Source organism: Pteronotus mesoamericanus, unplaced genomic scaffold, assembly GCF_021234165.1.
Source record: "Pteronotus mesoamericanus isolate MK-2021 breed Mesoamerican mustached bat unplaced genomic scaffold, CSHL_Meso_final contig_29, whole genome shotgun sequence".
NCBI lineage: Eukaryota > Metazoa > Chordata > Mammalia > Chiroptera > Mormoopidae > Pteronotus > Pteronotus mesoamericanus.
The window spans coordinates 5,503,238-5,519,461 of record NW_026555123.1 but is presented as its reverse complement, the minus strand read 5'-3'; the positions used below and the strand labels follow the sequence as shown (position 1 = coordinate 5,519,461).

Below are 16,224 nucleotides of genomic sequence, written 5' to 3'. Positions count from 1 at the left end.
TAGATGCTGGGACTCCCAGTCAGGAATCAGTCAATACATCTCAGTGGTGCTGAGTTTGGCGTAAGACTCTGGCAGCCCCAGGTTCAGTTCTCGAGAACCCTGACCCTGCACCTTTGAACTCATGATGAACTTGACCTACTTACAAGGCTGGCCCATCCTGCCTTTGAAATAGCTTTGCATTTGTTTCCCACGTGTATAGATAAATACTAATACCTATGCCAAAATGTACCCCAGGACTCGCTCGCACTTCAACAAACGACGCGCTCTGGCAGTGGGGGGCGAGCGGGAGTCGCGTCGCCCGCCTCGGCCCCGGGAGCTGGCGTCGTCTGAGCCCGCGTCGCGGAGCAGCAGGTCTTCGTTGGACGGCCACACTGGCAGGGACGTCGACTTCAGGTAGGAGTGAGGAGTTACCCTGCAAAAACATGCAGCTCGCATTGCAGCCCCGCCCTGCGGGCTGTAGAAGCCTCCAGCGCTGCCTGCCTGCGTCGCACCTCCCGGGGGAACAGCCCGGGTGCTGCCCTCTGCGGGTCGGGTCTGGGTGACAGCGTGGAGCTCAAAGAAGCTGTCACCCATGGCAACTTTCTCAAATGCCTGGAAAGACTTAAAAAATAAATGCAAATACACCCAGGCGTTCACTGCAAGTGCGGGCTTCAAACAGAAGCCTTCGCTGCGGCCTCTGCAGACGCGCGGGCTCCCCTTGCTCCTGAGAAGGCTCGCCGACGGCCCATGCCCCTCCGCGGGGGCTCGGCCTGACAGAAGGCAGCAGGCGCTGTTCAAAAGGGAAAAGGGGCTTTCTTGAGACACGTCAAAACAAATTAACGGCAATGCTGAAGTTATTTCCTGTTAACAAGATCCGTAACTGTGCAGAGCGGCCTCGGGGAGCGGGGAGTGACTTCCCCCAGCACAGGGCCACCTTCAGACATCGACAGCAGGAGACACAGGGCTCCACTTGCCTCACTTTAGCCACTGCCACGCCCTCGTCCCATCTCTGTCTTTCAAAATTCCCTTCAAGGTTTCTTTTGCGACGCCGTTATTTATGCCATTTTGCCGGGTCGAGGCCAAGCAGGACTCTGCTGCGTCGCGTGCTCTGTTTCCACGGTGAACGCAGGGCCTCTCGCACGCTGAGAACAGTCGCTGTGGGGCAGGGTGAGCTGAGGCTTAATGGCATTTGGGCTATTTAAAAGCCTTCCATTTAACCAGCTTTTCTTAGTCCCACTTGGCATAAATAATAAGGGCTTGACAGCAAGCTCAAGAAACATGGTCCCTTCCCCAAGTAATGATCTAAAAATAAGCTTCTCCCAAGACAGCTTCCTGGCTGTTTTCAATCACGACTCCCTTGAGGCCCACGGGCCTTGAAGTCATCAGGCCGGTTCCAGTCCCAGTTCTCTCACTAGCGCTTAATCCAGTCGTCTCTCCTGTCCTCGGTGTCACCGTCTGGCAAATCCGGGGGTGGAGCCCTTGGAGGTAAATAGCACCCGCTGAGCCTTTCACAAGTGCTAGCTCTCTGTAATACAGCTACACACAGCCTCTCGGTGACGCGGATGGCACTCTTGCAGGGCACTCTTCTGTCTGTTGGATGTGGAACTGAGGCACAGAGACGTTAAGTAACTTCCCAGAGGCCACTCGAGGGGCTAAGCCAACATGCAAATACAGATCGACTCCAGCCCCATCGCACTCGAACACCCCAGGGCTCTGTGACTCTGTTACAGTGGCTGCCACTGCCAAGGAGAGAGCACACCGTGAGCGACGCGCCGTGGCAGCCCGGCGGGCAGACGGTGGGGCGCAGGGGGAGAAAAAGGAAGGTGCTGGCATTGGGCCTGCCCACAGCGCATTTGATGTGTGGCCGAGGTGCCCAAGAGGCACGTGGACGCTTAGACTAGAGCCAGGGGCCCACGCCGGCGCGGAAGAGACGGGCCGGGCCTCCCGCGAGCAGGCGAGGGCCGAAGCTGTGCCGCAGCCGCAGGAGCAGCGGGGAGGGAAGAGGGAGCCGCGCGCAGCCCGGGGTCTGCACCGTGCGGGGGCGAGCGGAGCCGGGCAGAGAGACTTGGGGTGCTGTCCTGAGGCCAAGCTGAGGAGGTGTCTGGGGGGGGCCCCGGAGGAGGTGCGGTTGGGGCCGGGAGGAGGGGGTGCAGGAGAGCCCCAGGCGGCGCGGAGGTCGTGTGCCAGGCACGCTGGGCTCCAGCGGGGACCGGCGGCCGCTGCACTCCTGCTTCCCGGCACAGTGGCCGGGCCCGGCAGCCGGGCGACAGGCAGGGCGGAGCGCAGTGACGAAGAAGGCCTTCGGAATCGGGCCGCAGAAGGTGGGACCGGGGCCAGGACAGGCAGCAGACCCTCCGTGACTCCCGTGCGGGGCGGCGACGCCGTGCGCAGCGAGAGCCAACCAGAGCGGACGTGGCCCTGCGGGGTCTGCCGGAGCCCTGCCCCGGTCGCCTCGTGGTCCGATCCTCTCCGCAAAGCGTCCTCCCCCACACATTTTGCAACATCAGCTCCACCCCTAACAATCACAGCTGCCTCTGAACGCACTGCGGCGAGCCCTTTCCCTACAGCCCTCGTGCTCGCCGCGCGGCATGCCGGTGTGGGATTGCCACCCCCACCCTGTTCCTGAGGCGGACACTGAGGCTCAGAGAGCAGACGGCTGACCGAGAGCCTGCCCGGGAGGGACGGCCACGGTGGGGCTCCCGCCCAGGGAGTCTGGTGCCGAGCCGGCCCCCGGGCACCCCCGCCACGCAGCAGGCCCGCCGGGCGCCGCACACCCAGAGAGGAGAACACGCACCCTGGGCTGCGGGCAGGTCCAGCGAGCGTGGGACGGAACCAGGAGAGTGGACGACACCGGGAGACGGCACCGAGCTTCGCGCTTGACTTGGGACGAATGCGCACAGACAGCACGAGCGCGCTGGCAGCGGTGGGCAGGCTGGCCCGCCCGCAGTTTCGTCTCCCTCCTTCCTGCACAGAAGCCCGAAGGGCCAGCCTGGCTTCCGCCGCCCTCAGCCCAGAAGGCCGCTCTCGCCCTCAGCACGGCTCCCTGGAGGCGGCCGGCCTGGCTGATCCCAGCCTGCCACCTGCTGGCGCCACACAGGGCAGCCCCGGTCCCCGGGCTGTGATGGCCTGGGTGGCCGCGGGCGGCCGCTCTCTCCCCGGCCTTGGGCTGCGAGTGCACACGCTGCTGCAGCGGCTCGCGGCACCCCTTTCACTAGGCTGAGCCTGGGGCACCGCACACTAAGCAAGCTGTCAGGACAGCAGGTCACAGAGGGTCGCAGCCCGTGCCGGCGGACGGACCCAGCCCACGTCCCACGGGGCCGCTTACCAGCTGGGTCACTTCAAACGTCTTATTCTCCAAACCTGTTTTATTGTCTATAAAATGAGATCCCAGAAACAAAATGTGTGTTGACTGCTGGGTGGATGAATGAGGGACGGACGAGGACCGCGCGTGAGTGCGCTTTTGTTGTCCGGGTTGGAGGACACGCGTGTAAAACACCGACTGCCGCCAGGGCGCTGAGGCAAACCACAGGCGGCGGAGTCGCTGGCGGAGGGAGGCCGCTCTGCGCGTTTGGTTGTGGGACGCGCTGTCCATCAGTGCGCTCAGGAGAGGCACAGAGATTTTAAAACATTTCTTGGAGGAATTTTGGAGGAATAATCCGTGAATTACTGCATTTAATCCTTACAGAAACCCCATAAACCAGATGCAACGACTCCCCCACTTTGCAGGGAAAGCAAAGGAGGCCTAGCGAGTTTAAGTGCAGCCGACGCCGGCGGTTGTACCCCCCCTCCCCCGTACCCGCCCCGCCTCCATGGGCAGAGGTCCCTTTTGTCCAGATGTCTGACCCTGCCGGGGGCTCCGACTGGTGTTCCAGCCTGAGAGGCCGAGCCCAGGGCCACGCCCTGCTTGCTGGGGGCTGGCGGGGCAGGACCAGGTGACCAAGCCGTGTTCAATAATTCTCAAGGCAAGGTCTGCTGGGGGGCTGCTGGGGAAGGGTTAGCCGCTAATAAAAAGATACACATGGGAAGAGAAATTTCCTTTGCTTCCATCAGATGTTGTGTCCAGGTGTGACTCAGGGAACCAAGAAAAGCAGCTAAAGACAACAGTACTGTGTCGAAGGCGGCAGAGAGATGGAAACAGAACCTGGTGCTTCATGACGTCATCAAGCCAGGGACGAACCCAGCCCTGAAGAGGCTGTGCCTTAGGCTCCCTGACACACAAGCCAGTGAGTCTTCTTCTTGCTCGAGCCCTTAGCGCTTGATCTCCTGTTACAGTCGAAGCCTTCTTAGCGGCTCCACCTGGTAACCCGGGGCGGGTCACCGTCCGGCCGCGGCGCTGCAGCTCCCCCAAGCCTCTCGCCCAGGCCAGGTCCCTGGCCAAGGACAGGCGCACAGCAGTGAGGACCCTGAGCGCCACCGGGACCCTGGGAGCCTCTGCGGGCCACCGAATAGAAGGCGAGGGGACACGGAGACGGCGGGCTGACCCGGGGGGGCCCCTGCGGCCACTGCTGCTCCCCGGAGCGGTGCTCCCCGGGCCCGAGGGCCCCGCCTCGACGTTCCTTCGTTTTCCTTCTCTGTCTCATCCCCCACATTCTTACACAAACTCGCCTGCCTTGCCTCTGAATTCTTAAGAATTGTTTTAAAGTACTTTGATCTCCAAGTTCTAGGACAGTTAGGGTTACATACGCTTTTCCTTCCGGCCAGTGTTGACCACTATGGATCTGTCCCATGAACATCATGACGCCCCAGAAAGTCCTGGAGCCACGTGTGGTTTCGTCTTTTTTTTCCTTTGAAATGAATATGAAACAGTATGAGTTTAATTCATTAAATTATCAGAGGTAATTCCTTAAGTATAATTTTCATAATATTTTGAAATGTTACACATCGCCTCCACTCCATCTGCCCACACGGTTCCTGCGGAGCGAATAATCACGGATCCCCCCTTAATCCCCTCCGCCCCACACCCACCTCAGAGCTTGGATGAGCTGGTGCCACCTGAGAAGGGATTTAGGGCAAGTTTTGTTTTATTTTCCCACAAAAACATTTCTGCACTATGCAGCCATGATAGAATAGGTCAGATTATAGTAACCCTGACTTCAAAAACAACTGTAAATATTGGACAAGATACACAAAGCAATTGTCTGCAGGCATTGGAGACAACAAACACAGGCAGGACTGGAAGGAGAGCCCACAGCATGCGTTCCACGTGCACCCTGGATATTTTTCTGAAGCCGTTCACGGCAGGATGCGGATTTGCAAAATGGCAGCCTCACCGGGCTGAAGGGGCAGAGGTCAGAGTGTGGAGCCGTTTGGAGTTTGCTACTTAGGTAGCCAAGGTCTGGAGAAGGGAGAACAGCAGAGAAGAGACCAAAGATCTGCATATGCATCCCCTAAGCTGACTCCTGCGCTGAGTATGCACAGGAAAAAGAAAAAAAAGCAGAAGTCAGCGGGCAGCTGAGCATGACCAGAGATCCCAGCGGCGTGAGGGAGGTGCAGCCTAATTCCATTCCTACGAAGGGGGAGGCAGCTCGGTAGCTCTCCCGGGTTTGAACGGGAACTTCAGACGGGTCCCTCGCGCCTGGAGAGTCACGACCACGCTCGGGGTGAGGGCCGATCCACAGGACTAGGGAAAACCGGGATAGAGGAGCTGCCCAAACAAGCGTAAAGTCGTTTTCACAAGCTCTCGATGCTCTGCCCGTCAGAAGAGAATGTAACCTTGGAAGAAGAGAACATCACCCAAAGTCCCGACCTCTGGCATTTAACCAAAAATTACAAGGCATGCAAGAATATAATAAAAATAGAAAGGACCCCATTACCACCATCCAAGTGAAAAAATTTACTGGGAACAAATGCACAGGTGATTCGGATACGGACATTAGCAGGAGTCAAGAAGCTCTAGGAAACGGCAGGCAAACAGAAGAAAACTTGGAGAGTTCCCGCAAGGAAGGAACTCTCTTTTGAAAAAGAATCAAACAATTACATAGCAAAATTTTAGAATCCCCCCGAACACCAACTGCGTAGAATAGATCAAACGGAGATGTACCCGACCTCCCCACGGAGAACAACCAAACGGCGCGGAGGGGAGTAAAGGAAGCTCGACGCCAGCAAAGGAACGCGCCCTGAACATCGGACCCAGACCCGCAGCGTCGTCGCTGTCTCGTCCCCCGCAATCCGTCTGTGCGTGGAGGCGATCCCCGTACGTCCCAGTAAAAACCCCAACAGGGTTTTTTATTGGTGGAAATTGACAAGGTCTTTGTAAAACTTACATGCAAATATCAAAGACTAGAATAACTAAGGCAATCGTGAATAAGAAAAAGACACCAGACACCAAAGCTACGGCAGGTAAAACAGTGTGGGTGCAAGACGAGGCCGGGCCTGTGGGAAGGCGTAGAGTTTAGAAACGGGTCCGCACCCCAGGGGTCGGTCACTTGACTTACGAAAAAGACACCCAAGCAATTCCGTGGAAGAAGCAAGGTCTTCCCAATAAGCGGTGCTGACTCAGAAGGAAAACAAGGACCTTGGCCTTTGCCTCACCCCGCACACAGAAGCCAGCTCATGGCGGGTCATATGCCTGAAGGTGAAAAGCGAAACAGTAAAACTTCCAGAGGAAACACAGGAAATATCTGCAGGACCTCGGGGTAGGCCGCAGTCTCTAAAACAGGGCGCAAGGAAATGCTGATAAAGTGAATTCAATTTAAATAAGAAAGTTAATTTAACAAATGTCACTGTAAGAGAACGGCCAAGCAATCCTGAGACTTGCACACACGCACACACACGCACACATGCAACATTCACTCACATGCATATGTTCCACACGCGTGCGCACCCTAACAAAGCTTTCATATCTAGGATATATATTTTTAATTCTATTAATTGTTAAGAAAAAGACAACACAATTTTAAAAAAGGATCCTTAGCAGGCACTTCACAAAAGAGGATCTCAAACTGGCCGATAAGCCAGTGAAAAAGGGCCCCGCCTCACCACTCAGGAGGGAAATTCACATTTAACAGCACATCTTGACACCATATGTTGCTTATACTCCAAAAACGCCAGTGTTTCTCTTTAAAAAAGCAATTGCAAAACCACAGCTCCGAGCACCAGACTGTGAAGTAGAATAGGTGTCAATAATTAGCAGCCTGGTTTAATTCGGAGAGGGAGGTTTCTGGCAAAGGTTCTCATCTGGCAGGGAAATGACTTGTCATCCCCCGTGGGAGCTCCGTCCGTGGCCCCTGCCCGCCCGCACAAGGAGCGGCGCGCTGCGCCGGGAGCCCCCTGCCCGCAGACACTGCGGGCCCTCCACGTCCACGGCTGGCTGTGCTCAGCGCTGGGTCTCCGGGTGCCTTTCCGGGCAGGAACGTTGGAGGCCGGGGCTGCGCCGCCTTCCAAACATCCCAGTGGCCGGGACCACAGTGCAAGAGCGCGAAGGTTCCGTGGCGATGACAGACCTAGCGCGTGGCCGTGCGCGGTTTTCACCCCCGGAGGGCGAGCGCGGGTCGGTGACACGGCCCAGGCCGCGCGCCCTGGTTCCCTCCAGCCCCGGCCCCGGGACCCACCGCCCTTCCCTCCGCGCCGTGGTTCTCAGGGTGTCAACTTGAGTGAAGTCTTTAACGACCCGATTATTTCAAAAAGAGACTTTTCCGCTGCCACGTGGGTGAAGGGCACTCCCCAACCCTGGAGTGCAGAGGGGACCTGGGGGGCCTGAGGACTGGGGCCGGAGGGCGGGGGTTAAATACCTGCGTCATCTCCCAACCCCGTGCTCCCCGGCCCGAGTGTGAAGTGGCCTCCCCCGCCCCGCGCCCGCCCGCCCGCCCCGCGCCGCCGCAGGGGTCCGCTCTGAGGACACTGTGCTGAGTGGAACAGGCCCGTCACGAAAGGGCAAACACGGCCTCCACCCACCTGCGTGAGGCGCCCACAGCAGGCAGACTCACGGGACGGGAAGGCGAGGGCGGGCGCCAGGGTCCCATGGGCCAGGGTCCCCGCCTGCAAGCGGGGAAGGTCAGGAGAGCTGCTGCACAACTGTGAACTGCGCCCGTAAAGCTGGCGAAGTTACGTCGTGCTTTTTCCACAACTAAAAAATGTTTTTAAAATGTGATAAAAAGCATCTATGGCCTGGGCTTCCAGACCACAGGCGACTGTCCCGCCTTCACGGAGCCCCGCGGGGTTCGCAGGCAGGACCGGGGGCCCAGGAAACTTAGAGGGGACAGTTTCTTCTGTATCTTCACTGACCTCTCCCTGAATGCAGAATTTTCCTCGGTCACAGATCACAGTGGCAATAGGTGTAATGTGACTTTGTCGCCAACAGAAATCGCAGGGATCGCCAAGTCTTACGTTCCTTGTGGCTGTCACAAAACATGCTCAGCCGGGCTCCCACGTGGCTGTAGCCGCCAGGGATGCCGCTGTGCCACGCGTGGCATGTGTTAACACGGCAGCTTGTGCAGCGCTATGCGCAGCACCTCCACGCTCTGCTTACTGTATTGCTGTGTAACTGGTTTCCTTTGCAGTTCCGCGCTTTGTATTTTATGCATTTATCCTGGTAAAAGGTCCCTACGTTTTACCAGACCACCAGAGAAGTCCTGGCGCACAGGAAAAGAAAAGGGTTGGGACCCTCCCCGCCCTTCCACCTACTGCTGGCGCGTCGCCGAGGGCACTCACCCCGTCGTGCAGCTGGGCCGTCACCTTGCCCAGGCGACGCCCTGTCCCCCGCAGGGCCTGCTGAGCGGGTGTCGTGCGTGTGCATAGTTGCTGCTCAGAGTGTTTCTGACGCCGGGCCCAGCACCCGCCTGCACAAATCCCCCGGGCGGCTGGGCTCGCGCCGTCACCCACGTGCGCCCCGAGCGACACACAGTAGGGGCAGGGGGCAGGTGGGGACAGACAAGACGCGGGGTTGGCTCCTTCAGAGGCTCTCCTTAGGGCCACGTGGAGCCGTCAAGTCTCATGCTGATCCCTGTCTCCCCCTGTGCCCGGCTCTCAAAGCTGCGGGCACTTGGCTGAGGTGCCGTCCCAGGACGTGGCTGTGACCACAGACCAGCGGAATGGGCAACGGGGAGGCGGAGACAGCGCTGGCCGGGGCCGCACACCTCCGTGGCCTTGGCTTGGTCCTTCACAAGGTCGGAATGTCCGGCCGGCGCTCTCCTCTGGCCCGTGCGGCTGCTCTGGGAGGACACGACGCTCGCCGCACCCCCGGCTGGGTCTCGGTGGAGCTCCTCCGCCCCCCGGCAGCCGCCACAGGCCCCAGCCCGGGAGGGTGGGTGTAGCTGAGCAGGCACAGGGCTGGCGTGCGCTTGCCGTCTGGGGTGGTCACCCCGTGAGAGTCCTGAGCCCCCAGGGAAGGAAAATGGGGCATCAGGAGACAACGGGCAGACAGGGGGCGCCAGAGACAACACGTGGCCGCTCCTGCCTAGAAGCCAGGATTGTGGACGAGGGAACACCTTTTCTGATGGTGGGGATGGGGCGCAGTAGGCCTGAGACTGGGGGCTCGTGAGTGAGGATGTCGGGGTCCTACAGGTGGTCTTGGCACCAAACGTTGGGCCAGGAGCCCGGTGAGCATCCGAAACATTCATCCTCCTTGATCTGCAGTCAGTGAGGGAGCTCCGGTGCCCACTCCAACTCAGCTGCTTCGGTTTTCACCAAGAGGAAAACCAAGGGTTCTCTTTGGGATTCCTACTGGCGCGTGGCAAGCAAGCGCGCCACACGCAGGGGTCTGCCCCGCAGACAGAGCTGTTCAGACCCTGGGCAGGCGGCCCTCTGCCTGCAGCCGGGCGTTGCCAGAGCCGGGGGCGCCCCACCCCCCACGGCCCCCATTCCCACCAGGTCCTCTTCGTGACCCGTACTGAACGTCGTTTCTCCCACCTCTCCGTTTATCAGACAAGCGGCTTAAGCCTTCATCAAATGTTCTTTGTATCTTGAATTACAACAAAAGAATATCGTAATAAAAGGACGACTTTGTTCCTATACAGACAGACTTTCAGTTTGTTTCACTGGATGCAGGAGAGCTTTTAACCTGTTACCTGATTGGAGATTCAGAGATTAATTCAGAATTAGGTCTTGAAAATTATCGTTTTGTGTCCCCGAACCTAGTCATGCCAAAAATTTCAGGCTCCAAACTGAGATCTCTTTTTATTTTTCCCGCTTCTCAGTTTGAATTTCAGTGGCATTTCTTCCCCCGAGGGAAGGAGGGGGAACGTCGGAATGTAAGCCCTGGAAGCGTCCATCCGGCAGACAGGTGACATGTCCCGCCAATCTAACCTTCCCCGAAGGCTGGCGGACGGCCGCACGCGTGGCTCCCACAGCAGCCCTCTCGCACGTAAGACAAATGCGGCCAAAGAAAGGTCCAGGCATTGGTTCACTAAGACACATACAGGCTGTGCCAACACAGCGCCAGAGAGACAGTCACTACGGGGACCCACAGCCTATGAAACTAGTTGTTTGTTATGTGGACCAAATAAAATACATGATGGTTTGACTAAAATTTCTATTTTCTGCTCCATAAACTTCATATAAACCTATTTGCTCCCACATCGTTTTCAGTGGGAAAGAAAATGGATTTAAAATGTCTTTTGGTGTCTTACAAAGAATTGTGAAATCAAAACAGGGATTGCTGGTGTCACACACCGTTTCAAAACTGTTCCCGGCGCTGCCACGCGCGACCACACCCCTCGCACGGCGCGCGGCGGGAGCCCCGACCCCCGCGGCCGTCACCCCGCGGCGCAAGTTTGTGCCGCGGGAGCGTCACTGCAGCCCGCCGAGCAACGGTCCAAAAACCGCTGCATTTTAATTCCTGCAGATAAAAGACGATCGTTCCCTCCGATGATCGTCTGTCTAGCTATCAGCTCTCCGGGTCCCGCTGTGAAATGCGGACGGTTCAGGCGGCTTTATGCTCTGAGGTGGGTTTCGAGTCTCTGCACGGTGGGAATTTTTCTCAAGACACATGGCAGAAGGGATTTGGAGGTTGAGAGTCACCTGCGACAAATAAGAGACCAGCGGCAGAGCTGGAGGGGAGGAGGCGGGTCGATGACCCCTGGAAACGGCGGGATGGGGTCCAGCAGGAGCAGGGCAGGGCTGGTCCCGCTCCCCCGTCTAAGGGGCCGGGCCTGGCTGGCTGGCGGGCCCCTCACCCCGGCCTCAGTCTTCCTTCAGAGCGCGAATCCTTTCAAAGCCCCTGGGCTTGGAGACAGGCAGCCCTGGTTCAGGTTCTGGGGCCCAGAGCCAACCTGCGGAGCCGGTGCGAGTGCATGGAGACCAAAGGCCACAGTTCTGAGTGGCCTGCCGGGCCGGCGGTCCCTCTCAGCCAGGGAAGCACCGCTGAGCACCTCCCTGGGTGGAGCAGAAGGGGAACTTGAGCCCAAGTTTTGTGACATCAAGTTCCCCTTTCATTCCACCGCACCACACTGCCCAAGCTAAAGGCCAAGGTCCCGCCACCACCCCCAAAATAATTCTGGGTGCTTAGGCGGCAGAGCCCGAGAGTTGTGGGAAGTCGTGCTTAAGGCTGTGTGTTTCACAGCAGGCGTTGCCGGTCAGCTCCCCAGCCATTAAAAACCTAAGTGTGGCCGCAGGCGAAGTGGGACCTCGCGGTCCCAGCAGGGCCGGCGTCCGTCTGTGAGGGCAGGTGCACAGCGGCCAGGAGCTGCGGCCGTGCGGGGGAGACTGGCGGCCGTGAAGGCAGGGCGGCCCGTTTGGAGGAACGTCGTAGTTTGTTTTGTTCTGTCCTGTTTTTCAGGACTGAAAGACGTGAGCACACACAGGGGCTGGGGAAGGGGTCCTGAGGGAGGAAAAGGATGAAGTTGCCCAAGAGATGGAATAACGGATGGAAACAACAAGAGTAAGTGAGGGTAGGAATTACGTGTGAGCGGCGTCGCTCCGAGAGCTTGACGTAACGGAATCCACTCAGTTCACGCAAAACCCGTGGGAGGGGAAGGTTGAAAGAATCAGACTTTGCAGATGAGGACAAGAAGGCACAGCTGGACAGGGTCGCTGCGGGGCTGGGTTGGACCCCGGCTCCAGGGCGCAGGCCCGCGATGGGCGTGCACTCCTGCCCTGGGCGGGGGTGGGGGGCGCGTCAGTGCCCAGCAGGGGGGCAGGCGGGGCTGGGGGAGGGACGGGAGAGTCCGAGGGCAGGGGAGGAGAGTTGAGGGCATGTGCCCCGATGGCTGGTCTGATTCGTGAGGTCCCTTACGTTCAAAGTGTGTCACCGGCCCAGGCACACAGGGGACGTTTCCTCCCGGCCCCCTGGGGCAGCCACCACCCTCCAGCGTATCTACCGGCTGCGACTGTTTACACGAACGTGCGAAGCCTTGTGGCTGGGGCACCCCGGGCTCTCCGGCGCCCGCCTGCCTTCTGCTCCCGCCTGTCCCGACTCAGGCACGGCTGTCGCCGTCGTCCGACAGGCCTCGGGAGACGTTGCTCTCCCGGGGTCCGCGCCGAGGCTGTCCCACTTAGACTCGGGGGTGCCCGTGGCGGGGACCAGAGCTGTCGCAGCGGCGAGCTCCGGGAACTCGGAAGCCGTGCTCCGCGGGCTCCCTGGGGAGGCGAGGGAGCAGGGCACTGATCGGTCGTGGGGTCCGGCAGAACGGGGCGCAGCTTTGGGGCCAGCAGCAGGTTTCGACGGCCCCCGCCTCCGGCGGGGAAGCCGGTGGTGCTGCTTGTGCACCCCTCAGGGGCCCGAGGCGGCAGCGGCTGCTGCGCTCACCAGCCCCTCCCCTGACCCCCTCAGGCGCAGAGGCGCTGCCAGGGGCGCCTCGGGGCTCAGTCTACAGTGATTTGTACTCTCCGTGGACGGCCCCTGGGTAAACACCCGCAAGTGAGCTTTGGGTCGGCCGAAAAGTCTGTTTGTTTTTACATAAAATGAAAGACACATTTGTCATTTTCACAATAACTATTGATTTGGGTATTTTGAGCGTGTCACCTCTCTCCCACGTGGCAGAATGTTGACTGTTCCCAATTAATGTTTCAATTTGATCCCTCTCAGCTTCAGCTGGTCCACCCGACTGTGGAGCATCGTCCAGCGAGAAATCTCCAGCGTGAAATTTTGCAAACCACTTTGGACACGTTTGATCAGTCACGGCACCTTCTCCATACACTGCACACCATGTTTTGTGTTTCAGTTACATATTTATCTTTCTTGAAATAATAAAGCATAATATGCTGAAAATATATTTTCTTCCATTTTCAGTATTACAATGGCTACACAAAAATTCACCAATTTTGGTACATTTTACTTTTTTAAAGGCACACTGATCTCGCAGTTGTCACATACAATCTAACAAAATTATTTTAAATGAAGTTGAAGACAACTAAGCGCTACTAGAGCCATTTTATGGAAAAAAACCAAACAAACTTTTTGGCCAACCCAAACACTTGCCTTAGCATTTGAAAACTATTCTGGGCCTTGCTCCGCGGAGGATGGACTGACAACCAGCATCATCCGGGACCTCACTCGCAGTCCAGAATCTCCGAGTCCCACCGGATCTACCAAGTCAGAGCCCGCACTGGGAGACAGTCCCCGAGGCGCCGCGCGTGCTGGTCGGCATTGGGGCAGCGGCGCTTTGGCCCGCGGCAACCGTGCAGGCCGTGGGCCAGGGCTGTCCCTCGGCGACTGTTCTTTCCCCAGGTGGCAGCGACTGGCGCCGGCTCAGGAGCGCCTCGCCCTCCCCGTCCCCTTGGTGGCTGTGAGAGCACTGTCTGCGGTCACCAAACAGACCACGCGCGCTGGGCAGCGAGGCTCCGCCTCACGCGCGGCAGTTCCAGGCAAACAGCCCCGCTTCCCTCCCGTCGGCCTGTTTAGTAACCTCGTGTCTTCTTTTCCTAACCGTGCGAAACGTGGGAGAGCCAAGCTCCAGTGGGCTCCTCGCAAGGATTCCTCTCAGAAAAGTTAACGCAAAGGAAATAATCGTTGAAGCGCTGCAGACTCTGCCAGGGAGGGGCGGAGAAGGAGGCCCCGGTGCCAGACTCCACGACGGCCCCCTCGAGCGAACCGCGGCACGGCGTTTGACCGCCCCGAGAACCCACGGGCCGCAAGGCGAAGGGAAGGGGGTGCGGCCGGAGTCCGACCTGTTCAAAACCCCTGCAGAGGTGCTCGGCGAGCCCACTACCCGGACGGACCTCCCCAAGCCCTGCGGGCGGGGCCTGCGTGAGGTCTCACTTTTAGTGTTTCCCGTGTTTCCCCGGAGCTGCTGGGTCGCTGAGGATGTTAATCCCCGGGGTTTCCAGCGGAGATGGAAGTCTAGAAATGAAACAAACGCAATTTGGAGGAAGAAGCAGTTTTTACTCTGGTTTCTCTTCAGGTCATATAAATCTTTCGCCTCTTACCTTTCAAAAGGATCCACGGGAGCTGTTAAAACTAAAGGCCAACACCATTCTGTGTGGACACCCGCAGTGACAGCGGCCCCAGAGGCCCGGGCCGGCCTGAGCGTGTCCAGCGGAGCCAGCGGGGCACCCGCCCTTCGCACGTGCCTGGCCGAGGAGGCTGGCGAGCGCCCGTCAGAGGGCAGAGCACGGCGGGGCCGGAGAGCCCCGTGTGCCCGGCCGTGTGCGCTTACAGAACCCGGCCGTCCTGGGGCCATTCCCGGGCCCCGGTGACCCCGCAGGGCCCCGAGGGCTCTGAGATGCCCCGGACAGAGGCCTCGGGAGCCCTCCCAACCGGGGTGCGCTCTGCGGGCCGGAACCGCCTGCCTGCTCTGGCCGCCCCCTCGTCTCCAGCAGCGAGACCGCCCCCGGGGCGTCCTTAGTGCTCACTGAGGGGCCACGCGATTGCTGGAGGCCCCCAGTCCCTGCTCCAGATTCAGCCGAAGGCTGGTAGTGCCTGAACACCCGCCAGCACCGCATCACGACAGGCGCGTAGCGTCGGGAGCCCAAAAAGGAAATCCTGGGGTCATGTCGGAAACGGGGCGCCTGGGCGGACTAGGAACGGGGTCGTGCGGGCTGGGAGGGCGGAGGAGAGGGGCCGAGCTGTGTGCCAGAGGGCTTCTATCGGCCTCTTCACCGTTTTGCCAGAAGTCGGATTTGTCCTTTGGGTCACTTAACATGCAGCACCTTACAAACCAGCACGTCCTACTGACCGCTGACCATGTGTGCGGTGCTGTCTGGGCGCCGTGAGAGCCAGGACACCTGTTGTTCAGCCCACACCTTCTGAGAACTTAGAATTCAGTGGAGAAGTGGATATGGCTTATTCTTTCAGGCTTGTCGAGCTAAATTGGCATGTGGCAGTATTCACCCTTTTGAGGTGTTCAGTTCTGTGCGTTTGACACGCGGGTGTGTTTTTCTGTCGCTCTGCATGTGCTCCCCGGCCCCTTTGTAGTCCGTTCTCCTCCCTAGAAGGAGCCCCTGTGATTTCTATCTCTGTATTTGTTGCCAGAAAGCCTGGTAAATGGGGCGACGCAGCCTTCGTGTCTGGCTTCTTCCACTCAGCACCGTGCACTTACGATCCGTGCGTTGGCCCTGGCAGGTGTGGCTCGGTTGGTTGGAGCATCATCCCACGCACAGACATGTCACGGGTTCAGTTCCTGGTCAGGGCCGTGCCTGGTCTGTGGGTTCGATCCCTGGGTTGGGATCTCTCTCCCCTCCTCTCCCTCACCCTTCCCCTCTCTCTGAAATCACAGAACATGGCCAGAACCGTGTCTCCACTCGCTGACCAGCTGATGAACATTTGGCTGCTTCCAGGTTGGAGTGATGATAAAGCTGCTGCAGGTGTTTGAGGAAACACACATTTCCCTTTGTCTTCGGTGACTGGCAGGGAGCTGGCATGCGAGTTCACGCCGAACTCCGCAGCAAACTGCCGGGGGCTACACTTGGTTTTGGCCGTACGTACAGAAAACTTGCCCCGGCCGGCAGCAGCCCTCCCAGGAGGCGCAGCACGGCCCGTGCCACAGACGAAGACCGAGGCTCCAAAAGTGACGTCTTCAAGTCACAGCGCCAACAAGACCGCGGAAGCTTGGGCCCTCCCTGCCCCACGCGACTGCCTTCCTCCAAATGCGTCCGCGACAGCCCTGTTCCAGACGTGAAACTGCCTACATTGTAATTTGGTTTTGGTGACGGTGCTAACGGACCCAGAAATGGGACGATTATGGAGACTTTTCATTTATTCTGAGAGTTCCTCCTCCACAGCAGTTTCTTGAAGCTGCTGCAACACGCCAGCGCGAACCCGGGGGCCGACCGCGCAGCGGCGCGCGCTCTCACAGCCCTGTGGGGCGGGGGCTCGGGGTCGAGGCCCAGGCAGCACTCGGTCCCTCCCAAGGCCCAAGGGACAGTTGTTCC

The 16,224-nt window shown here is 59.0% G+C and overlaps 1 protein-coding gene across 1 annotated transcript in view; it reads left to right on the top strand.

Annotated features, from left to right (window-relative positions):
- The first annotated feature begins 223 nt into the window (after positions 1 to 223).
- ANKRD55 (ankyrin repeat domain 55) overlaps positions 224 to 16,224 on the top strand; it is an 82,309-nt gene continuing 66,308 nt past the window's right edge. Inside the window, exon 1 of the mRNA XM_054575369.1 lies at positions 224 to 393. Coding sequence (XP_054431344.1) covers positions 224 to 393 — 170 coding nt within the window. The remainder of the gene's footprint in view (positions 394 to 16,224) is intronic.